The sequence below is a fragment of the Passer domesticus genome, chromosome 6 (genome assembly GCF_036417665.1).
Source record: "Passer domesticus isolate bPasDom1 chromosome 6, bPasDom1.hap1, whole genome shotgun sequence".
Classification (NCBI taxonomy): Eukaryota; Metazoa; Chordata; class Aves; order Passeriformes; family Passeridae; genus Passer; species Passer domesticus.
Genome location: NC_087479.1, coordinates 46,490,478 through 46,515,060, shown reverse-complemented (window position 1 = coordinate 46,515,060; position 24,583 = coordinate 46,490,478). Strand labels below are relative to the sequence as shown.

Here is a 24,583-nt window from a genome sequence, read left to right as displayed (position 1 = left end):
CTTCTGGTCTTGAATTTTTCATGTACAGTGTTCTTGTGAAATCAGTAAGAGCACAGTTGCTGGGCACCACAGAAGAATGCACTGTTGCTTACAGGACTGACCTAAATTTAAGGGTTGAATATTGGTGGAGTACCCAAGGCACTTATGAATTTACAGATGTTGCTCAACTTCATACAGTCAGTCTTTGTTTTCCTACACATCCATCAGTTTTGAGAAATGTCTTTTGCTGAGCAAAAAGTGATATTAAGGGAGTGGGCAGAAAAGTCAGTGGGATATAAAACTGAATATAAAAAACACCTAAGTAGCCTGGTCTGATCTCACAGCTGATCCTGTTGTGAGCAGGAGACCTCCTGAAGAACTTTCTTTATTCAGTTGCTTGGTGATTCTGTGATGTCATATAGATTTCAGGATACTTGAAGTGCTTGGGACATCCACAGGGAAAGCGTGCCTGCAAATAACTCACCCAAACTTCTATCAATATTTAAAAGAACTCTGAGAAGCTTTGTGACATCATCTATATATTCAGAACCACAGTGGAATTTCATAACTTCCTAATTTTCAAGCAGTTACCTTTCACACTTTCCTCCAAAATTTAACAACATACTCATATTCTATTTATTGCTCCATAAAGGACCAGATTTAAAAAAAAAAAAAATTACTTGGAAATCCGGTCTCTAATCTCTAGGAGGAAAAATGAAGATGAGTTCTTTGAAAAGGTGACTTTAAAGGGTTAATTAGCAGACTATGACAATGCATTTAAGTTTGGATGTTGCTGTAAGAAACACTTCACTGGTTTTGCACACAAGTCCCTACATCACACCTAAACCACACATGGGGTACACACAGGATCACCAGTAGAGACAGTGGAACACACTGCACAACAATACAAACCCAAAAGCACAGCTAAATGCATGAAACTGATACAGTAACACAGCTGCTTATAACCAGCCTGGGATGGACACCAGTGTCTGATGCCCACTACTGTAATGCACTTACTCCTTGTGTGCCTGGACAGTAACAAGGGTTACAGCTATTTTTTTGAAGAAGTTTATTGCAGAATCACAAAGACTGAAATGGAGTTCAGTATTTTGTGGGAAAAAAAATCAATATAACAAACTATATAAGAAATCAAGTTTCCTTCTCTTAATTCTATTGGAAAAAGTCTAATTATGTTGTTGACTACCTTGAATTGAAAACTTCTTGAATTACCTTGGCTGTGCTGACTTTTTCATCACTGGTACCTCTAAAAAATGAGAACAAGAACTTTCTATAGGAAAAAAAGACAATTCCCCTCTGCTTTCTTCACACCTGCAACAACTGAAACTCTGGACACCGGAAGAAATTACCCTTCTTTCTGCCATACAGCACTGAAGTGGGGATTAAAGTAACAAGTGCAGATGTAAGACAGGCCTTTTGTCTGGCTGAAGTGGTGGAGGGCATTCCCATCAAAGGGAAACCCAATCTGCTGCCCAGCCAGAGACTGTAAGGCTGATTTGACAAAGCAGCAAATCACTTGTCTTGATACTGTGCCAGCAGTGTGCTCCACTGCTGTAGAATCCCAAACTCTGGCAAGCTGGAGGCCTTGCCAAGAAGGCCGAAATCTTTTCTCACCTTAGAGAGCATTACCTACAGTTAGTAATTCACACACAGTCCAGTGCAGGCCACTTAAATTAAATCCACAGAGGATGCTTTTGAAGGAGCAGAGCCCCTGTCCAGTAACATTTGGCACACGGAGTTGGAATGACCAGTGAGGGATGCCTCCAAGAGGCAGCTGGGGTGACTCACCGAGAGGAAAGCGTGGACTATATCAGCTTTAATGGAGCTTAATGGTTTGTCCTTAATGACCACAAAAATCTGTTCTTCTTTCTCCAAGTTGATGAAGTTACCGAACCAGGATTTTTTGGCAAGCCTGATGTGATGAAAAGAAAGATGTTTAGAATATGGAACACTATTACATATTTCATACATGCCCCTAGGTAGAAAAAATATTAAAAAACATGAAAAGGCTTTGATGACACTGCAGATGTGATGATATTACTACTAATAAATGGGAAACAGTATCACAGAACATCCAGAATGACATTTCACTTGGTGAAAACTGATGACATGACAGACCCCTCAGCCTAGGTCTGGCAGCATGTGATACTGAAAAATCAGGAGCAAAGGTAACTCTTCTGACTGAGCCAACATACCAGTGAATATTGCATATATAATATACACATAAATCAGGGGACACTTTCCTGGTTTGTCTCCAGGAATGTCTCAATTTCTTGTGACAACATGCAGACCCTGGCAACATAAAGATTTAAGTTCCTTCCCACCCAATTTCAACTCCTTTGGTTTCTTCCCACCCAAGTTCAACTCCTTTGGAAAGATGCTTTTCTGAAGGCATCCTGTACAATCACAAGACCTTGCTTCTTGAAGCAAGCTGTAGATTTCACTGGAGCTCCAATCTACCAGTGAGTGAAATGCACAATTACATAAGGCCAGGACAAAGACTGTTCTGTTCATTAGCCCCATTCAGGGTGTCTATATTGTGTGTGAACTCTGGCCAGCCTACAAAGGAAGTATTAAGAAAGGAGATAACAACAGCATGCAAGACACAGTTTAGGCTTTCCACTGACAGGAGTCCAGCTCCTCAGTTTGGTCCAGCATCAGATGGTGGTTTCATCACAAAATGAAATTGCTCTGTTTTTTCACAGTGATCTTATCAGCAAATGTTTGATTTTGCTTATTGTTTAACCATTCCAATGCACTTCACTGACACTGGCTTCTAAGTCAAACAGGCTAAAGGAAGAATTCAGGGACATGAGTGTTAATGAGAGACACTATCCAGACCTGAAAGAAGCATCTCTGACAGGTGTGGTTTTGAGAGGAGAAAAGAGGCTGTCATCTGTGAGACACAGCCAAAGACTTGCTGGACCAAACAAAACCCAGGGAAAACCACACCTGAATCAGCCATATTCTAGTAGGAAAGAATTCATTATGAAAATGTCAGAAATTAAAAGACCTGCCACCAAGAGATTGCCTTTTCCCCCCTTCTACAGCATACTTTATAACACCAAATCCAGTTTGCAGTATGGCAAGCAACAGGGTGGACATCCATCACTCAGTGGAGGAAGACAGTCTCTCCAGACAAGGAGAGCCATCTGCAAAAGGGATTGCTACACACCAATTTTCCAGCAGAGCAATAAGCAGCTGCAGTAGGCTGCTATCAGCCTCACTTTTTGTGGTAAAGTGAGGCAGAGAGGAAGGACAGAGGCTAAGAGAGAGAGGAGCAAACTAAGAAACTAATTTGAACTCTAGGCTTTCAGGATAAAGAACAAAGCTTGACCTCAGCAGTGTCCAGCAATTTGCACTCATTCCCCATCCCAGAGTGCTCCATGAATCGTGCAGCTGTGGGCCCACTGCCTATTTAATGCACACAGCAGAAAGACACAACTGGAAGAGTGCTCAGCTGGGCAAACAATGATTTGCTTCATTTACTGCAGGCAACCAAAAATAAGAGTAGAGAAAGATTCACTTGCAATTTGGTTAAAACAGTGCCCCCCACTCAATTAAAGTGGGCTGGAAAACTGTCACTCCCTAAAATATTCATAGGCAGCTGTAAATAAGCCAGTGAGCCAGAGATTAGCATAGGGAGTAGTAAAGAGAAAGGGCCTCTCATTTAAATGGTCGTTAAGGAGCTAGGGTTAGAGTGAGAAAGAAAATTACATACTAATTAGCTCATGTGTCTCTCACACACCACAACAACTCTGCAAGCCCCTGGAGAGCTGGGGCAATAGCTCCCTGCATGTAAGGGGTCTGTGCTCATTAGTAAATTAGCACCTGGTTATCCATCTAAAACGGCTGCTTGTCCCAGGCTTGGATGTATCATCATCTGAACCAGGGCTGCTGGATGCACTCCAGGGGCCAAGGGGAAGCATGGGCCTGGAAAAGTGTGCTTATTTTATTGCAGGTCTGCCATCTTAAAATATGGCTTTACATTTTTGTATTTTCATTAATGGTTTTGCTGGCCCTTCATTTAGAGTTATCTTAACAAGCACAGGTAACAAGGACCCAGAACATTGGGAGTTTTTTTTCCCTGCTCAACATGGTCTGGAGCCTCCAGAATCCATCTGGGCTCTTTTCCTTGGTGAGGTTATCACCAGTCTGGAAGATTCACTGCTAGCCTGGGCTATGCTCCAGCTTGTAAATCATTTGAATTCACTAAAATAATTTTGCTGGTGTCACATAAGACAGAATAGATGCCAGTGGCCTCTCCTGTTTCTGTAATGAGCAGAATCAAGACACAGCACACATGCTTTTCTCCCCAAAACAGGCAGAACTAGCTGTACTCATACAGTTAGGGAATAGTTTTGGAGTAAAATTACACATTAAAGCCTTTTCTCCTCTCAGAGGGCATTAAGTGCTACTAACTTGGGTTTAAAATGTATATGAATCCTCAGCATCCTGAATGACATGCTCTAGCATCTCTCAAGATCAGGTTGTAAGCAGAACAAAATGTACTTAAAATTAAGAATCTTCTCTTACCAATGCAAACTTCTTAAAGGGAGAGTGAGATAGGAGATATGTGGGGGAGGCTGGGTATGTAGATTACACTAAGGGATCCAATCAGGTGTCCATTTGATGAAAAAACAAAGGAAGTAGCATGAAAATAGAGGCTGGTGCTTTATTACTTCACACCAAATTTCTCACTCCTATAATATTGTTCCTTTTCCTACTTTTGGAGTGTCTGACCACGTAGCCTTCTGTGTTCCCCCTCTGTCTCTGAGCACATGGATCAGTAACCTCCAGAGGTTTACCTGCCTGGCATAACTAGCAGCATTTCTACTCAAGCAAATGGAGCTTTGCAGGTTTTAAGCAGCTGGAGCTGAGTCTCTTTAAATGTCATCCCTAACACATTTTCTAGGGCTTTTTCACATGAGAAAGAACAGCATTACCCAGACACCTCAAAGTGTATTACCTAATCATCAGGTTTGTCAAATGAATGGCAGGCATTGCTGCACCAGACAGAGCTAGGACATGTATTTATCACTCAGCTCATGAGGTCAATATAGCTCTTGATAAGGATGTCTTATTTCTCACAGAAAAGAAGAAAATATGGGAAAAAACAAGATATGTGGAAGTGGGCACTGAGCAACAGACATCTATCATTAAAATATAATCTAGTTCATTATTTTTTATGACTTTTATTATGTTTACTGCAGGGTGCAGCCCAATTGAACTCATTAATTTGGCAATTATACAGAAAAAGAAAAGAGGGCCTTAGGCTTTGACTTGCATCCAAACTGCCTCAAATAAGAGGCACTACTTCTCTCCACCAGCTTTTAAAGAGTGAGTGGGAAGCAGGGAAGGCAATAAATTAACAGCAAAAATTCTACCAACATACATGCAATGAAGAGAAGAAATTTAATTCTAAAGGTTTTCTGTTTTAATGACTTTAAAAACATGTGAGATGGAGTATTGTATATTTCTGTGATAATGATGTGCCAATTTTATGACATTCTCTCATGCCTCTCTATTAGTAAATGCTTGAAAGTGTTGAAAACACAGTATATTCCATTTTTCTCCCTGGATACCTTTACTAATCCCTACTTCTCCCTCTCCTGAAGTCTTTATCCCTCTTTATCCCTCATTCTGCAGTATTTATACATAGAGTGTCCATCTCACACCAGACAAAAGCCAGGCCTGGGGCAAGTTGTGAAGACAATACCATTGTCACCATTTACAAAACTTTAAGCTCAAAATTTCTATCCAAGACTCATGAATATTTCATACAAGTCCCTTAACAAGAGGCCAAATTGCCTTGGTTGGCAGGCTAAGTCTATGGGCATTGGGTGCACAAACACAAGCTGTGAAAATAAAAAGGAATAATTTGGCATCTGTTGCATATTAGGAAGTGTTTGGAGCAGCACTCTGGCAGGGACTTCCAAACCTGCCATGCAGTGATGCACATTTGTGCAGTGAAATGGCTGAAATGTACACCGACTTTTAGGAATGAGCCTGGTGAATATGAAACAGCTTCTCCATGTCCCAGTACTGCTGCCTAGAATTAACACTGCATTTACTCTGGCAGCCAAAGATCCTCTGAATCATCTTAGCAGAGCCTCCTGCATGTTTTCCTGAGGATGCAAACTCTCCTGTACTAAAAGGAAGACTTCTTGGTGCACAGTTAATGCCAGTATAAGCCTCTGATGAGCCTCTCCAGTCCCAAAGAGTGATCTACTTGACAACCAAATAAATGAATAAAGAGAGAAGAAACAAACCCACAAATTCAGCAAGCTGTGAGAAAATGAGGGGGTTACTGGGAGACCGTTTCATCATCTGTTGAACCCCTGACATTACTGAGGTATAGATTTTATGCAGGGTCCTCAACAAAATAATCCTTTCACATCTCTGTCCCACCCACAGGACAACAGGTTACAAACAGATACTGATCCAGAACAGAAATATGTCAGCTTATGAGATTCAGGCCAGGAAATGACACTGGTATTTGGTGGAAAAAAAGGCAAAATACTTACTCTGGGGATGATTCTGGGGTTAAATTAGACATCTCTTCTGGTGTAGGTACTGTTCATGCATGGACAGCCAAAGAGAGGGAGGGAGAAAAGAAATATGATTCAGTATACCTTCCATTTTCAGTGTGCAGACCAATGAAAAAATTCTGCACTTGCTTCCATTTGCCCATTGCCTCTGCAGGCTAGTTCTGACATTTAAATGCTGCTCATATGTCTCTAGATCTCGGCATCTACCCGAGCGCTGCATTTCAAGGCTCACTCTAGCCTTAGGTCATTAGGTAATCTTGCACTGGCTTCAGTGGTTTCTGGTCCAGACCCAAACACACCGTGCCAGTAACTCTGCTGCCATTGCCTTAAAGCCCAGCTGGACGCAGCTCAGTCACTGCTGCAATTCTCTGCAGTTGTCTGACCACCCCAGAGACAATGGCACTGGCCACCACAGCTCAAAATCTGACTATATGATGGCTGTAATCCTCCTTTCCCATGGGATCACATCCCAGCACCATGGAAAACCACAGGGTGTTGGGATAGCTGCTGCTGACATCCAAGGATAAGCCATGTGACTTTGGCTGCCCTTTGCTGGCACGCAAAAAAAGCCACCTGGAGCCCAAGGAAGAAAATTGTGCACATCTCAACACTCTAGAGACGTAGAAAACTGAAGTAGGCCAGCAGATATGAAACCATTGATTGTATTAAGGAGATTTTTGCACCAATTACCAAAGGAGGCAAAAAAAAAGAATTAGCCAAGATCAAAAAAGCTGTGCTTCAGAAGGACAACTTCAGCCTATTGCCTCTGGCTGTCTTTTTTTTTTCTGCACAAGGCTCAGCCTGTGGCTGTGGAAAGGCAGTGGAGCACAGCCACAGGGGAAATGGCTGAGCCCTAGGTTCACTTGCAAAGCAAGAAAAGAAACTGAAGACAGATTTTTCTTGTGGTCTAAGAGCCACAACAGGGACAGTAAGAGCTGCATGGCTGGAGTGGGAAGTGGGCTCAGGAGATGCTGTTGGGGCAGGGGCAGTGGCACGACAGAGCCTGCTCACATGTGGGTTAGGGCTTGGCTGATGCCATCACTCTCATTTTCCACACCAATATTCAGTCCTTGGCACAGAGAGTTTGCAGAGCTACAGACAGGAATGAAATTCCTCCTGAATATCTGCCCAAATCAGAACTACCCTGTAGGTTTGGGTGAGTACTCACCTTGTAATTTCCGACGATGGAAGCGAGGAGACCCCAGGAAACTATTCTTGATGGAGTTGAGCCGTGTCCTCCAAGGCATTCCTCCAATGCTGGGGCTGGATGGTGGTGTTGGGTTGGGTGTGCCTGCTGGGCTCTCCTTTGGCGTATGAACAGGTGTCCCCTTGGGGGTAGGGAGGGGACTTCCCCTTGGAGAGGGGTGAGGGGTGACCTGTATGATGGGGATAGATTTGGTGCTTGGGTCAGTACTAGAAGGGAGCAATCTAACAGGAGACATAGGGTTGGTCTGCACTTTAGGAACAGCCAGCTGTGGGTTAAAGCCGGCAGCAGGCGAGCGGCCCTGAGCATTCTGCACAGGGTTGTTCTGGGAAGAGGGGGCGCTGGCATTGCTGGCAGGGAGTGGGTTGGATTTAGTAGACTGGAGTGGTTTTTCAGCCAATTTGCTCTTGGATGGCAAAGTCTGCGTCTTTGGGTTGGGCTGAAGTGCTGGCTTTGGTTGGAGTACATGTCCAGGCCTGGAGGCGTTCCTACAAGCATCAGGGTCCAAGGAGACTTGGGGTCGGGGAGAGAAAGGGAGGTCGGAGGTCTGAGGGGGGATGAAGAACTTTCTGATAGGCTACGAGACAGACGCAGAGTGTCCATGCACATCAAAAACAGTGAAATACGCAAAGAGCGGGCGAGCAGAGAAAGGAAAGTCAGAACAAAATCCATCCGAGTCACAAAGATGCACCATGTCACAAGGAGACACAGGAGATGGAGGTGAAGGGGTAGTGGGGGGGAGGGATTTTGCAAAGAAACGAAAACAAACAAACAAACAAAAAACAAAAAAAAGACATGCAGTTAGCTGGGAACACAGCATATTCAACAACAGCAGCAGCGGCAGCAGCAAGAACAACAGTGTCATAACAGGCTTCATCATATTAACCAACCACGTGTCAGCAAAGGAAAACAACAGAAAGAAAAGTACAACAAAGGAACAACGAAAAAAAAAATAAAAAAGAAAAAAATAAAAAAAAAAAAAGAAAAAAAGGAAAGAAACCAAGAAAAAAAGAAGAGAGAAATGCCATCTCTCTGGGATTGTTCTGATTGCCCTGCAGTGAGAGAAGCACGATGCTGTAGGGAGGTGAGGAAAGGGAAGAAGAACCACTCAAGCCACAGACAAATTGAGATGTGCCAAGAAAGGGACCACCTCTTTCAGCTCCATGTGCCCATATGCAAACCCAGCAGAGAGATGAGACTCAGAACAGGTGTGTGATACATACAGAGTGGCAGGGGATACACACAGTTACTGCACACACCAGTCAGAACCTCTTTCCTTCCTCTTTACCCCTGGCTGGGTAATGCACCAGTTGCAGCCACCCATTGCAGAAAGAGGGGGAAAAGGGAGAGTGATGCCACCTGGGCACCCACTCTCCTCCCCTGATCTGGAAGGTTAAATTGCTCAGCTTTCACTTGGAAGCTTCAGAGCACACAACACCATGAGAAATATAGGAACTCAGATTGGTGTTTGATTTTTAAACTGCTACTGCAAAACATTCTGTAAGGTCTGGTAAATTTATTTATCTGGGAAGAGATGATACTTTCCATCAGACTTTATGCTTCTCCTCCAACATCCCTCATTGCATTGAAAGATAGCTTGATAATTGGAATTTATGTCATAAAATCTCAGCAATATTTGCCATTAAGTCCCAAGCCTAAGAAGAGGGTGGGGGGAGGCATTGTTTTGTAAGACACAGTTTAAAAAGAAAAAAAGACAAGCAAAGTTCATAATCCATCGCTGAGGTATCAAAATGGGATTATGATTTTTTTTCCCCAAACAGTAACATTTACAGATGTTAAGAGGTATTTTGGGAAACCATTCATACTTTGACAGCAAACAGCAATAGACAGACTTGGAAGGGTAGAAGCCTTTTAGGGGATATTAGCAAGCTAAAAATCACATTTAAAACAAAAAAAAAGTCCTTACAAATCATTGCTATTACCACCTTAGATTACAAGTACTGGCATAATTGTAGAAATAGAAATCCCTACTCAAGATATTCAGCTTTGGGCACCCTTTGATTTCTAAGAAGTATTACCTATGAAAAATTACACCATCACTATTATTATTATCCATACTTGACACCTAAAAGCCATAATCAAGAACTAACCAGACATACCAGGTACATGAAACCTTCCCTCAAATCTCAGTCCCAGGTGAACACACTCACTAGGGAGTTCCTTCTTGGGTGTGATGGATTAGCACAATGCTGCCGTATTTTAAACACTGTAGAAATGTATTTAAGACTTATGTCTCTAAGTTGTTTACATCAAAGTTTTGCAATTACTTCAAAGAACTTAGGGTTAGGCCACCAAAATTAAGGGAAAATAAGTACACCAAAATATTTGTATTACTATTAGGATTGTAAAGTTAAATTTGTTGCTAAATTCTCATTGTCAATGAGCAAGGAAGGAGAAAAGATGTGTTTAAGAAAGTGTTTAATTTGTGTAAGTCACTACTGGCATCTGACTATTAGCTATTTGCAAATGACACCGATGGATAAAACTCAAAGACTGTCATTTGCAAACATTTCTTTGCAATTTTCCTATCTTACATGTATGATGTCTTGAGAAGCAGAGTTGAAAGAAATAAAGTACGATTCAACTCCCTCTTAAGCCATTAAGAATCTGAAGAGGTACCCTTAATTACCATATATTTAATAATGAAATGGAGAACAAGATTAGGTCTCAATTTCAGCTGGTGCAATGTGGAACACCATTAGCAGGATCTTGTGAAATTTGACAACTCTTATTTGCTGCTGAATTCAATTCCTCATAGAACTGAACCTAAGCAGTGCAAAAAGTGAAAGGTGTATTTGTTTTTTAAAGTATGTTCTCTTTCAATAATCTAAGGTGCTATTAGAAGCATGGATAAGGACATTTAAAAAAATATGATTTTTATTCCAACATTTTCTTTTAAGCTTCAAATATGACCAGCATTAATATCGTTATGATCTGCTGAAAATGCCACCTTATTGCTAAATCCCTTTGAAGACTATTTAATCAACTGCCTATTAAGTAATAATGGTAAGATACAGAGACTATGGGATCTTGTCAAACTTATTCTTTGATGTTGTTCTACTGAGATGTCAGAAATTGATCCCAAGAGATCAATTAATGAAATCAAGATTTAGGTTTGCTTCACTGGATGCTTATTTTGTGCACAAGACTGTTTCCATGCTCTTTTCCAGTACATTTTGAAGTGGCATAAGAGTTCTCAGACTCTGCTCCATTTCACTGGCAACCAGGAGTCCCAGTGCAGAAAGAAGGAACTGGTCCCTAGGACTTTAAAGACATAGAGGAGACCACAAGAACACTTATGCTGGTTTCAAAACAGGATGACAATTGGCAGGAGCCCAAAATAGGTTTCAGAAGGTAATTCAATCAAGCAAAGTGCTGGAAGCTTTACTAGACTATAAACTTAGAGCTGACAGTGTGTCTTTATTCACAAGAATAACACAGAATATTAGAGTGGAACTGTGATTTCAAATACTTGGAATATTGACATTATCTTCATAAAACTGAGAGTAGATCCATGGATGTATCCATACCCTAAGACATGGACTATATCAATTTATTCTCATGAAGTCATGGGATGTATGTAGAAATCCTCCAGAGACTCTGGGCCAGACATTAAGGTAGCATGCACTATTACAGCCCAACAGACTTTTTGATGAGGTCTAGACTCTTGTTAGGCACTGCAGTCTTAAAGTGACTTAGCCTTTTTAAGCACTAGGAATACTCGCTTTTATCCCTAAAGAAGTTAACAAGAAGAGAGAGGCCTCTGTCATTGCATTTAGAAACTGTTACAACTTCAAAACAAATGTACTATCAAGCATGTGTCGTACTGGCTGAGTATCACTATTAGCTGAGTATCAGTATTTAGTTGACTGCATGCTTAAAAAGGGCATGTGAAAGTACCTTGTTTATAGGGATTTGAATGTTCTTTACTCATCCTAGTCAGTCAACTTACTTTGTTTTTAAATTTCCTAGCCCTCAAATTTGCGTAATTTATTTTCTCTGAATTCCTAATATGAGCTATTCTGAGGCAAACAGAAATTAACCAGCATGCTTTGGTGCTTTACTGTGACCTAATTGAAGGCAGCTGTGAAATGGCTCCTGATCATTTGGTCTCACACCAGGCTATATGCAGACCTCAGCTGGCTACGGAGTGTTTAGTCATAGCAATGTTATTCTGTGTGCTTAAGGGACTGAAAAAGGGCAGGGCCACAGTGAGACCCCTGCTAACAGTGCAGGGAACACGTAAGAGAAATTCCCCGCCTGCATTTGTAGGTAACATTTCCCTCACCATCCATGAAAATTTACAAGCTGCCAAGGAAAAGCAAAACATCCCAGCTAAGAGCCACAGCTCTGGCGCAACAGATGTCAAAAAGCATCAAGCATGTGAGTGGATTGGACCAACAGATCTTGAAGCAGCACCACTTACCCTTGGACTGCTGAGAGGACTGGTGGAGAGCCCAGACGATGCTCCGCTGATTGACCGAGACCTGAATGGACACAACAAGGAAAACATCCCTCAGAAAACTCAGACAAGTAACAACCCTGAACACCAGCCACCACAGGCACAGGCATGAAGTGTGAGGAGGAGGAGGGAGGCTGTCACTGGAAAAGGACATAACTCTTTCCTTTTCTTTCCTTTCATTACTGTCACATTTTTCAGCTATCCCCTCCACCCCAAATCAAAGAAATGCTGTTGCTCAGGGAGAATACTATAATCCCTTTCAATTAAGGCAGTTGCTACTTTCTCTTTGGTCATCAAGCACATGGAAGCTACTAGGTCTGTTCTGTGCAAATTGAACAGCTCAGTTCAAAAGGATGGTGAAGACATTCAAACTTGTGCTAAGAATTCTGTTTTGCACAGCGCTGGCGGTTACAAAATGAGACTTTCTCTGTCACAAGCAACATGGAAAAGCACCATGCGTACAAGGCACAAAGGTAGGGAGTTCTTCCAGATAATAATTAAAACCCCAAGTCTCCTTGACTCAAGCACACAATCATTCCTTATGTCATGACTTCCCACTGAAATAAAAGATTGCATTGGCTTATTCCTTTCCAGCTTCTCACTGATGGATTTCACATCTTTGCTCTCCAGTGAGAATTCTTGCTGCTGAATTAAGCAAGCCAGGTCTTCTTTGTGGATAACAAGTTCTGCTTTTGTTGATGACTTCACTAATATCAAAATTACAGTTCAGGTGCCCTCAGAAAGAGGCCAGTCAAGGGAGAGTGAACTGTCCTATCTGCTGACAAGGTCACCTAGACTGTTAATGGTCTTATGCTCTCCAGCAAAGGCCACCTATGGAAAATGTCAGCTGCTGACAATAAAATGTGCAAATGTGCTATGCTAAGTGTGGTGGAAGAGCAGACAGGCCAGACTGCACAAACATTTCAGCAGAGGAAGTTCCTAGGAGGAGGGCTGCCCTGCAGAAAAAAACCCCACACCTTATGTGTGAGCCCCAGAGGCAGCTGCTTTCTATCCTTTTTAAACAGAAAGTTGTCTTGAAGGCTGAAACATTGTACAGGAGAGAATTTGGCTAAGAACCTATTTATTCAACAATCACCATGCAGCAATATGTCAGTATAGCAAAATAACCAATGTTTCCTACCTATAATAACCTACCTATAACAAGAGCCATGAAAGCAATTACTTGCCTTCAGGTAACAAACACGAAAAGGTGAAATTCTTGTAGAAAACTGAGTGGATGAGTGTGTGTGTGTTTTAATATGTGTCTGTCTGTGTTTACACACACATATATTAAAAATTTATATAGGTCAGATATGTGATGTCAGCTTATACATAAGAATATAAAACAAATTTAGACCGTAAACTGTATCAATTTACTCTCTTCAGCTGTTGTAGAACAAAACAGAAAAATGGTCTCTAAAATGGTCTCCTAGACATTTACTATTAAACAAGTTTGAGTAGGAGAATTCTTTAAAAATAAGTGAACTGCAAAAGAGGAAGTATTTCCAAGGAAAGAATAATCTACAACTGAACACAATGGTAAATTCTGTTTTCTCTACTTGTATCCTCTGCCCTGATGGTTTTCTTTGTATGCCACTGCAGTTTGTCCATCACACTAAGTAGGTGAAAACCAGAAGCTCATTCACAGCACTTTTTTTTGGCCAGATTAAATCTCAACTGGCACCAAGAAAATCTGGAGCACTCACTCTATGCAGAAAATTCCCACATAGGTTTTCTTCTTGTACCCTGATGTAATCTGCCCATCATAGTGCAGCAGAAAAAAACTAGAGGCTCACTCTTGGCATTCTTTCGCACTAGATTAAGCCTAAATTTGTACCATCAAGATCTGGGGCACTCACAAAGGTTTATGCAAAGTAATTTTCAGGGGAGAACTATCTGCTCCACTTTTGAAAGACTACTGTATGTGCCTTTCCTATAAGTGAAGTAGCTGACTGCACCACAGATGTGTCGTGCAGATGGGAAGTCCATTTAGTTAAAATGTTCCTTGCATGAATCATCAGGAAAAGCTTCTTCCAAACCATGAATTACAAGAGGAGTCTATAGATAATTTTGGACAAATGTGGAAGGCATTCAGGTGCCCAGAGATGCAGTTAAACACCAACTTAAAGGAGATGTTCCCACCAACTCTTAATTGTGGCGGGAACATGCTCTCTGACACTCACCTGAATTCCAGGACACTTGCTTAAAAGTTCCAGTCTGCTATTTCCTTTTTGCAATCAGGTCTTTCAAACAGTCCTGAATTCTCACTTCCCAACCCCATTGCCTCTTATCTTTTTACAAAAATGATCACACACATGTAGGGCAGAATACGGCAGTCCCCACCTCCCAAATCCCAGTTTTTTATTGGAAGCAATATTTGAAAAATAGTTGTTGTGTACTGTGCTTTCATCCAGCCTAGGAGCCTGAGGCAGGGGACATAAGAGAGAGTTAGTATGAAATCCTCCTAGAAATGCATTCAGTATCCACATGATTGCTATTGAACAGGATTTATTTCTGCTGCTGATTTACATGCAAAATATGTAAGAAGTAAAGTAGGCCCTATAGCAAGCTTCAGTTTGTCCACACTGGAAATTGTATATAGGAGCAGTGGAAAGAATTTTAAAAAGCCTCTGTTCAATTTAAGCATTGGGGTAAAAAGAGAGCTATACATTTTCAGAGGACTTCCTCCTATACCAGAAAGTGGTAGTACAGGATATGACACCAAGACTGAGGAGATCTTCCTCAATTTAACAGATCTCCCATAATTTACCTTTACAAATGGGATGTGATTCTCAAGCTAGCTATAAAAACTCAGTACCGTGCCCTACTACATGGTTCTGTACTCCAGTACAAAAAGTGCTAACAAGCAAACATGACAGATTTGTCCCTCTCATCAAGATCATTTCAGCTAAGCAATGCTGTAATTCAGTTTGTAAAAAAACCCAATCACATGCACTGCTCCTGTATCTCAGAGTCAGGTGGACAGAACTGGGACCGGGCCAAATGAAAGGAATGAAAACGTTGCATTATGCTGAAATGCTGTAATAAAAGAATAGGAATTTAAATTTTTAGCCTTCTCACCAGAAAATGAAAGTTTGAGGCCCTACAGGCAGCACTAATATGGCAGACTCTAACGTCTTATGTGTGCAAAGAGGTATGACATCCATTTATTTCGTCTCCATGGCTATGAAATAAATTTATTCAGTGAGACGTATTTATTAGTGAGTAACCTCCTAAGAGTCTTTACAGGCATCAAATGTTACTGGAAGTATTAAATCTATAATTATTCCAATAACTTAGTACTAAATGCAACAATCCAGGAAACTGTGAACACTTTCTGTGTGACTCATTTTGCTCTGTGTTTTGCATTCTTGTGTGCTTGTGCATTAACTCAATGGAAGTCATCTAAAGGTTGCTGAAAATACAAGCTGGAAAGACAGTGCAGTTGCTCAGATAAGGAGCACTCCCTCAAACACAACTGCCAGATTTAGAGACCCAAGAAGAGACTCTTTAGTGACACAGTTGTTTTGACAAGCCTGGAGGGAGGAATTCAAAAATCCTAAATCATAAGGGAGACAAACCCAAAGTTTAGGAGAGGGAAGATGCAGAGGGCACTCTAAACATAAGGTGGACACTGAGATCATTGCAGGCTATTTCCTCCCATTCCACAGACTGACAAAAACCTGGAGACAGCTGAGCTATGAAAGAGAGAGGCAAAGGACTGAAACGAAATGTGTGTGTGTGGGCTGGAGTTTGTAGCCATGATGATTTTATATCTTACAATTTTATATCTTATGATTTTATATCTTATTCAATCTATTTGATAATTCAAAGTCTCAAAGTTGAAAGGTCCTTCATTTTAAAGTAATTTTATACTCATTTTAACCAGCTGCTGTCAAGAGGAAGTCATGCAAGGCCCAGTTAATGTCAGACCAGTGTTCTGAAACTGAGGGCCTTGAATCCAGTTTCCAGCTGGTTTCAGAAAATGCAGAATTTCCTGAGAGGTGCAGAGCTGAAGCCCGACACTGCTGAGGTGCAGACAGAGAAAAACAGGAGACAGGAGAGTGCAGCTGGCCTGGTAACTGCACTGCATATGCAGCACATGTACAGAGCACCTCTCCATCACCCTTCTCTCAGATCTGCTCCCAAATGCTTTAAACAGTGCCCCTCCTGGGACACACCAGTAGAACATAAAGCATGAATTTAACACTTCACAGCATGAATTTAACATTTAGGTCAGATTTTTTTGGCATTTTTTGGCATTTGTTTCTTCTTTGAATAACCATCTCCTAGAACTTTTTCTTACAATCCAAGGCAAGTTTGGTACCCCGTTGCAGTCCCAGCAGAACTTGCTTTCATAGCACAGTTTTACCAGGATGCTGAATACAGCCTCTTAGCTGGTCAAGCTGGAGCCATGCTTCCAAGAAGGGGAGCCTGCAGCATGCATGCAGCGTGCAGTGATGCATCAGACTTGTGTCCCTGGGTGAAATGCCTTAGAAATTTTGAGTTGGTTTGATTCCATGTGTGGTTTTGAAACTCATTCCAGAAAATACCCAGCCAACCTCTTGTTTGCTTCAAGCATGAACTGGGTGGAATTTTTTGATACTCCTCTTTCCTTGCTCACTCAAAGCCAATAAAATCTAAACTGAAACTTCAGGGTATGAGACCCCTGACAATGACCTGAATTAACATGCAATGAGCAGTCAAGTGAGCAGTCAGGCTGTGTTAAATTTCAACACTCTTACTTTTGGGTGTCTGAAAGGTACAAACTGTGCTTCCTCACCCTCTGATTCAGGGAATATGTATAGAATACCTTGGATGTTCCACTGTCTTACAGTCCCAGCCATGCAAATAACACTGTGACAGCTCTTACTGGGAATATTCATGCTTGAGTCAGAAGGTCTGCTCATGGTAACAACCACTTGTAAGATGAAGCCTTACAGAGAGTGCAGAGGAAGAAGTGCAGGTGTTGGTAACACACCTCTTCTTCTTTTCAGCCCATACATATGGTGATGTTGAACAGCACCACCCTCCTTAATTGGCCAATTATGCTAAAGTTCCATCTATAAATAGTTTAGAAAGAATTAACAGATATTGAAGCATGCTGCAAACATGAGAAGTAAATGCTACCGGTGCTAATTAGCTTTCTCAATGTGTACCCTCTCATGAAGTTTTTACTGTAGTCTGTAATGATCTATTACAATGGTTTTATTAAATAATTTATTAATGTAATATTCTCCTTCTCTTAAGTATTTATAAATGGAACTTTAATTTGAAGCATGATTGCATTCTTAGCTGTACCTATACTGCCTTTATTGAAAATACAGAGCTTTGAAGGTATATCTGTCTCTAGGGCCATCTGTTCACCTCTTAAGAAAACATATTCTAAAAAGAGAGGGAATACCCAGCATTTTTTTAATAACACAGATGGGATTCAGTTTCATTAAAAAAAAAAGAAAAAGAAAAAGAAAAAGAAGAAAACTGGATAAATTAGGATCCAAATTAACTGGAAAATACCAAACAGATACAAAAGTGCTAAACAGAGAACGGGTTTCTTTCTCAGAAGGTGTCTGGTATCTGCACAGTGTCTGAGGATAGTTTTCTGTGCCCACAGACATTGAAATAGAGGGACAAATAAGAGAACAAAAAAAGAACCCAAAAGTAAATTATATGGAGTGTGACTCCAACATAAAAGCACACAAACACACACAAAAGCACCAAAAATGCTTCTTCCCACGTCTCTCTCTCTCTCTCCCTGCTGTAAAACCTCAGTCACTGAAGCGTATCAACCCGTGCTGTGTTTGGAAATTGCAAATGAAAAGTTCCTCTACAAAGTTACAACAGGTCCCACAAGAGGAATAATCCAAAACTAGAGCTTACCCCAATGGATCAGCACTCGCCATCCTCGGAAAGGGAAAATAAAGAGAGAGGGAGAGAGAGAAAGAAGGAGAGAGGGGTGTGGAGGCAGGTGGAGAGAAGAGTAGGAAAAGCAGAGTGAAATACTGTTCGGAGAACTGAACGGTCATAATCATTGCCACCGGTGCCTAAGTCTTTCCAGAGACCAGGAACACTAGGGGGACAGTTTAATTGACCAGAAAACAGCTTTTGTCCCACTCACATATTGCAGACACATCCAACTTTGGCACTGGGGAATATGGAGAGGCACATACTAAGGCTGCAAAAAAAAAAAATTCCCAGCCAAATCCCAATTAAAGCGGTCAGCAGAGCAATGGGGTTCATACCTCATGCTGCATTTCTTCTCTGCCTCTTACATAAGGCACAGTTATATCACACTGTTATCCAGGAAATTGTTCTTTTTGTCCCCAGTTTGTTCAGTGCAGTGTCCCTCTGTCCCCCAAGCTGGCCTGGTAAGAAGTACTCTTTTTTTGCCACAAATGAACTGTGAAATGTATTGGTTATTAAAGCATGCATTTCTGAGCCAGCTTGGGAGCCCAGGGTACAAGATTGTAGCTCAAGCTGTGAATCTGCTTCGATACTGCCTTATTAGTCATGATGGTCTTATAGTCAGGAATTCAGATCAGCTAGAACATACCAGCTCAGCAACCCAGCACTTATCTCTGTGGATGCCATCTTGTGCTCCAGGATCTCATTTTTCATTTAAAATAAATTCAGTCTCTGCGTCTTGTAGGTTGCAAAGGAAATCTTTCAAATGTGAATGGAGAATAAATCAATGCTGTGCTGAAAAGAGTCTGAAAAAGCAGTTCTAAAAGCAGACTGAATCTCTGGCATGTTGACTCTGAAGGCTAGTGACAATTGAAGACATCAGTATTCTTAATTTTTATCTACTAACCAAGGCATTCAAAATGGAAATGGAATAGTCAGGTTATTAAGTTTTCAGGGGTGCAGGTGAGCAAACTCAGGAAAATGTCACCACATTTTCACATTAACAAAGATTAGATTAGAAATAAAAAAACGGTTTGGTGTTATTAAGCCAAATTATTTTCAAGTTGGATGCAACACTTTTTCCTCTCTGTCACTTTCTCTCTCTCATTCTCTCCATTTTCAATAAGAGGCTCCCAAGCTGCCAGAGCTACCTCTGGCTGGGTGAGGAAAATCCATTCGCCACAAGACAGAAATGCCAAATTTAATATATGCCCAGTAGATTTCACAGTTTACTGCTCAGTGCAACTAACCATGCCTCCAGTTACATCAACATTGCAAGTGCTGGGCTGAGCCACCAAGGCAGTTTTGAGAACAGTTAAAATGAAAACGCAGTCAGAATAGGACAAAAAAGCTGTTGTGCTATGCATTGATAGAGAAGTGGAAAGAAGCATTACAGTAAGTTCTTTTTCATGTGTTTGAGTGACACTCCATTTATATTTCAGCCTGTGGAGTGCAAATTTGGGTAAGATCTAATTAATATATATATACACACAAACATATGTATATATTTAGGAACAAATGCTGTCCTCAATTGTACCTGTACCAATCTATCTACGGTGATGTAACTGAGAAGAGCAAATTGACACCCATTGTATATACTGGAACCTGTGTGTATATTTATACAGAAAATACACCCATATTCACACATGCAGAATAGTCAAATGTAAATAGAATGGGTGCAAGAAGGTTCAATAATGTTTCTTTCAAGTCATTTTCCCAACAGGGAAGGCACTGAAGAGGTTAACAAAGAGAATGGAAAGCAAATTGACAATAGGGTAAAGGAAAGGGGAAATGAGGTTTAAAAAAAATGAACAATCCCAGGACACAATAGACCCAGAAGCGCAGACATGTGCATTCCCTATAATACTGAAGCAAGTGAACTACGGAGCTGCAGCAACCCAGATACAGAAGAAGAGAAGCACTGAAAGAGGGGGTGAAAGAAAGTCAGAAAGAAAAAGAAAAAGAAAGGGACAGTGGCCTCAGCTACTAAGACAACCATGTGCATCTAGAGGGAAGGGACCCTTAAAGATGCAGTATTCCTTTAAAAAAGGTATCATAAAATTGGACAATTAAACACTGAACAAAAATTTAATGGCCATCCTGATTTATGTGACCCCATTTTGCTGGGGTCCTCTTTGCTGCCTATCCCTTCCTTTCACGTGGTTGTGCATAGATTTAGAATCCAGGTTCTATCACATTCCCACCACTGAGGTCCTTCATTTGAACTCTTAGAAGTGGGAAGGAGGTAAGGTCACAGTGAATGTGATCCTCAGAAATTCAGCCTGGTCCTTGAATGAGAAGAACTGTGGGTGATCCTCATGCAGTGCTCTAACCTTCTCCTCCTGTTTTCTGAAAAACACCACCTTTGAGAGGGAGCACAAAATGCCCATGTGGATTTAAGAAATTCACACAGAAGATACAGAAGTGTCATTTCTTCTGCTCCTAACACAGTTGTAGCAGCTGCCAGAGAAGGACAGTGGGACAAGGAATGGTGCTCAGAACATCTGCTGAAAAACTCCTCTCGTGTCACAGATAAAATCTCTGCACCTCTTTTACTGGATCTGATTCCTAATTACTATGAAAAAGATCTTCTTTGGAGTAACCTTAAACTAACTTTTAATGCAAGAAGTGCCACATGTTCAAGAGCAGAACTTACATAGAGGGAGTATCAGAGAAAGGAACAGGAGTTTCCATGTCTATGCTAACAGTCCAGGAAAGCCCAGCCACTAAAGGCTGTATAACCACTACTTCTTCATGGCTGTGGAACTACAAGGTTGCCAGCAGTTCAGGTCCAATCCAATGCTTGTTGGTATTTGGCATCTTAGAGAGGGTGCTTTACACAGCACATGAGGCACAGTCTCTCCTGCAGATGCATGATGTTCCTCACTGTGGCAGGCTGAGGACTTGAAACACTGACCACAGAAGACTGTCTCAGACTGCAAAAAGGCCAAAACAGTCCCTCACACATCCTGCAAATCTCCTGAGGCTTAAAGGCCACCTTTATCTCTATACAGAAATATTTCTATGAAAAGGGGAAATGGAAATAAGAATGGTTTGTGAAGTCCATTGGTTCCTTTAAGGAAGCCGTTGCTTCTCCCTTTTTGAATCATATGCCACACTTGTAACCTTTGGTAAGCTTAGTGTTTGTCCAAAATTTGTAAGGATTACATTTTGATAAAAAGTTATCCTTTGGGATGCCAGTTTTCAACACAGAGAAAAATCCTCTTCCTTTGAGACCAAAATTTTAGAAACAACATGTACACTAAAAACCTTCGCAAAAGTATGAACTTTTTTTTTGTGTTCATGGACCCACATAAGTCCACTTAAAGCCTGTAAATGTGGTGGCCTACCTGTCTTCCATTGTGCCTCTGCTGAGAGCTGGGAGTTACCCTTTCTGTTGTTCTTCAGCATCTGTCACTTGAACTGCTAGATTAGAATCATCCTCCAAAAACCCTGTCTTCAATCATGTTTTCCTCCTGTGTCCTCTGGGTAGTCTTAAAGAGTTTGTCTCTTACCAGAAGTCCTTAATGTTTTGTCTATCAGAGTGAATTTACAAAGTTTCCTACCACCGTTGTCACTCACTCAGTTGTGCTGCTGTTTCTAATGCTCAGAGTGGAGCATTCTGGGCTTTCCCAGTGTTTTATCCTTCCCAAAGAAGTTTTAAGCAAATACATCTTCTACCCTGGGCAGAACTTCTACTCGTGGCAGAACTGAACCAGAAATAGCAGTAGGATGAAATTTTAGTGGGGAAATCATTGGTACAGTCCAAGGCTGCATTGGGGATAGCCTCAAATGAATGGTACTGTACAAAAACATACATAGTGTGGAGCTGTAAATATCCCACCCTCTTTGCTTCTCTCTCAAGAGGAAAGAGAGAACAGCTCTGTCCCCACACAGAGAAGGTAAGTACTGCATCTTTAAGGTCTCAGCAGTGAGGTAGAGGAGAGGAACATATTGTCAGTGTTTATACCTTTCTTCTTTGTTGAATTTGGGATTGGCTTCAGAGATATCCAGGCTTTTACTGAACATTGTTTTACTATGGCAGGAACAAAGCGAGAAAACACAGTTACTAGTGTGGACATTTTTATAAAAGAGAGTCACCTGTAGCAATGCTGGACACCCAGTCCCCCATCCCATCCTCCCCTTTTTAAGCAATGCTCTGAAAAACCTTTCTTTTACTTTACAATCATGGCTCACACCTACACAGTGCTCAAGTTCATTATCTTCCCCTGACTTCTGAGGTCTAAGATGACTTCCCCCATGCATACCTGTAAACCCTGCTCTCCTTTATTCAATTTAAAACCCAGGTACTACCTACTTTGTCACAGTGTCCAGGGAAAACAGAACACACCTGAAGCATTAATTGCAAAGCATTCATTACTCACGACTTTTCCAGAGGACCTCAACATTAAGCATGCTCTCAGAAAAAGTTAAAATCAGACCATAGAGCCTCTTAGAGGAACAGTAATCCATTTTGTATTCTAATTTGTAGGGTCCATTACCATTTAACTCCCAACCCTCTTCCCTATACTCAGTGTATAGAGAAATGCCCTTCTTTCTCATCTTGGGTCTCAATCCCTGCAGCTTAGAAGTGCAATTCCCTGTGTTTTGCTAAAAGGGCAGCTCTCTGTAATATATTTCACTGGTGATATGCTTCACTGTTTCACAGAACACTGCTTCCTAATGTTAGCTGATCTCTCATGCAAGCTTTCCACTTCAAAAACTAGAAGAAAATTAATAGTTAATGAAGCCCATTTTAGAATGGTTTTTGGACTCTCACAGCAAAGCTGCTGAAAATTTCTGCCATATCCCTGCTGGATTCTAGCTCCCGTGGAATTCTTCCTAGTCTGTGTGATTGTAGCACAAGGGACAAATTAGCTAATGTTAAACTAAGCTCAGAACCTACTTCTTTTCTTTTGACATTTCAATGACATATCAGATAGTCTGAGAGGTGGGGATACCAGAACAGCAGAAATAATTAAGATATAATTATGAACCCAGTTTAGTGGGTTTAGCAAGGAAGCCCAAGAATTACGAAAACTTAGTCACCAGTTTTAGAAGGTCTAGAGTTTGTGCAAACCAACTTTGCCATTCACAAAGATCCATTGAAGAACACCTGGAGAGGTCGGCTCAAGCATTTCAAGGAGCCTATAAGCTCCACAAGCAGCTTTTGTGCGAGTTTTCCTTGTCCATTATTCAAAACCAAGTCACTGAAGGATTATGTTTTTCACTTAATACTGTCTCAGCCTGGAGGCTGGAGGCTGCCAAGTTTTAAATTTCAGTGGAAAGATATGCCCTAAACAAGCCAAGACCAGGCACTTGTAGGGCCCCCACATGGTTACCAAAAGCACAGATCATGATACAGACATGTAAACCTGAGGTTGTAACATAAATTCTCTTTATGCAAGCAAACATCTGTTTACTACTGGGAAAGAGGACAGTAGGAATAAATCAAGACACTTGGGTGTGTTTTGCCCACTGGTTAGAAGTGTGTCTTTGCCAGCTCAAGGAAGAAGCAATGGCACTGTGTCTCCAGATGTTTACACAAGTCATCCGTGTCTAAACAGGAGACCTGATTCCATGGCCAATCTTCTTAGTATTGTAGGATAAAAAGCACTGAACAGCTGTAACTTGAGATCAAAAAAAAAGTAATTCTTAAAAAAAGCATACGCCTTGGAGATCTATACCCTACTGCTGCAAAATCCACTGTCAGTGGGTCATTTCATGGAATATAACATGCAACTAGCCATTAAAAATCCGCACTCTTGGTGGAAGGCACTTGCCACTTTGTTACTGAGGGTTCTGACAGATGGTGCCCCATCAGCAATGCATTGTCCCCAGACACTCTCCATGCAGTGGGGTTCGTTAATGAAGCCAGTTCGTGTTATAAACGACTGTGCTGCCAGCAACACGAAATGTGCCGCTGTCATCTCTGCATGTGCATGGGATGAATTATGGAAGCTCACACGTGGAGTAAAATAACATCTTCCCTTTAACCCCTTCGAAAACAAGCACTACCATGCCCATCATCATCAATCATGGTGTTATTACATCCCCTTCTCCACCCTTAATCACACTTTTATGTCCATTCCTGACCTGTCATATGCATTGCCCCATATCTCTTTTGTGCCTGCAGGTTTTGCTTCCTCCTTAAGCTACAGCCCTTCTTCACTGATATTCAGCCTGGATATATCTCATCCCAGACCTTTTGACTTCAACTGTTTCCTCGTGTGCAGAATCCAGTGAGACATTTAAAGGCAAAAGAAATACTATGGATAGCAAGACACAGCTTTGCCTCTGCAGGCTTCTGAACCCAAATTCAAAGTTCAGAGCTGGAAGAAAAGGTTTCAGCTCTCAGAGAATGCTGTGGTCAATTTAACGCCTCCTCATTGTTCCATTCAGTTGGACACTCCCTGTGAAGGAGCTTTGTGGTGGGGAGAAGTG

At 41.4% G+C, this 24,583-nt stretch overlaps 1 protein-coding gene across 12 annotated transcripts in view; it reads right to left on the bottom strand.

Annotated features, from left to right (window-relative positions):
- BRSK2 (BR serine/threonine kinase 2) overlaps positions 1-24,583 on the bottom strand; it is a 304,717-nt gene that overhangs the window by 23,805 nt on the left and 256,329 nt on the right. For 7 of the 12 annotated variants that reach the window (XM_064425188.1, XM_064425191.1, XM_064425192.1 and 4 more), the window contains exons 13-18: positions 22,110-22,175; positions 18,116-18,139; positions 12,200-12,260; positions 7,717-7,924; positions 6,525-6,573; positions 1,786-1,909 (exon numbers count right to left, since the gene is read on the bottom strand). In XM_064425188.1, coding sequence (XP_064281258.1) covers positions 1,786-1,909; positions 6,525-6,573; positions 7,717-7,924; positions 12,200-12,260; positions 18,116-18,139; positions 22,110-22,175 — 532 coding nt within the window. Of the gene's footprint in view, positions 1-1,785; positions 1,910-6,524; positions 6,574-7,716; positions 8,330-12,199; positions 12,261-18,115; positions 18,140-22,109; positions 22,176-24,583 lie in introns of all 12 variants that reach the window. The other 5 variants (XM_064425193.1, XM_064425196.1, XM_064425197.1 and 2 more) reach the window with 3 other exon arrangements.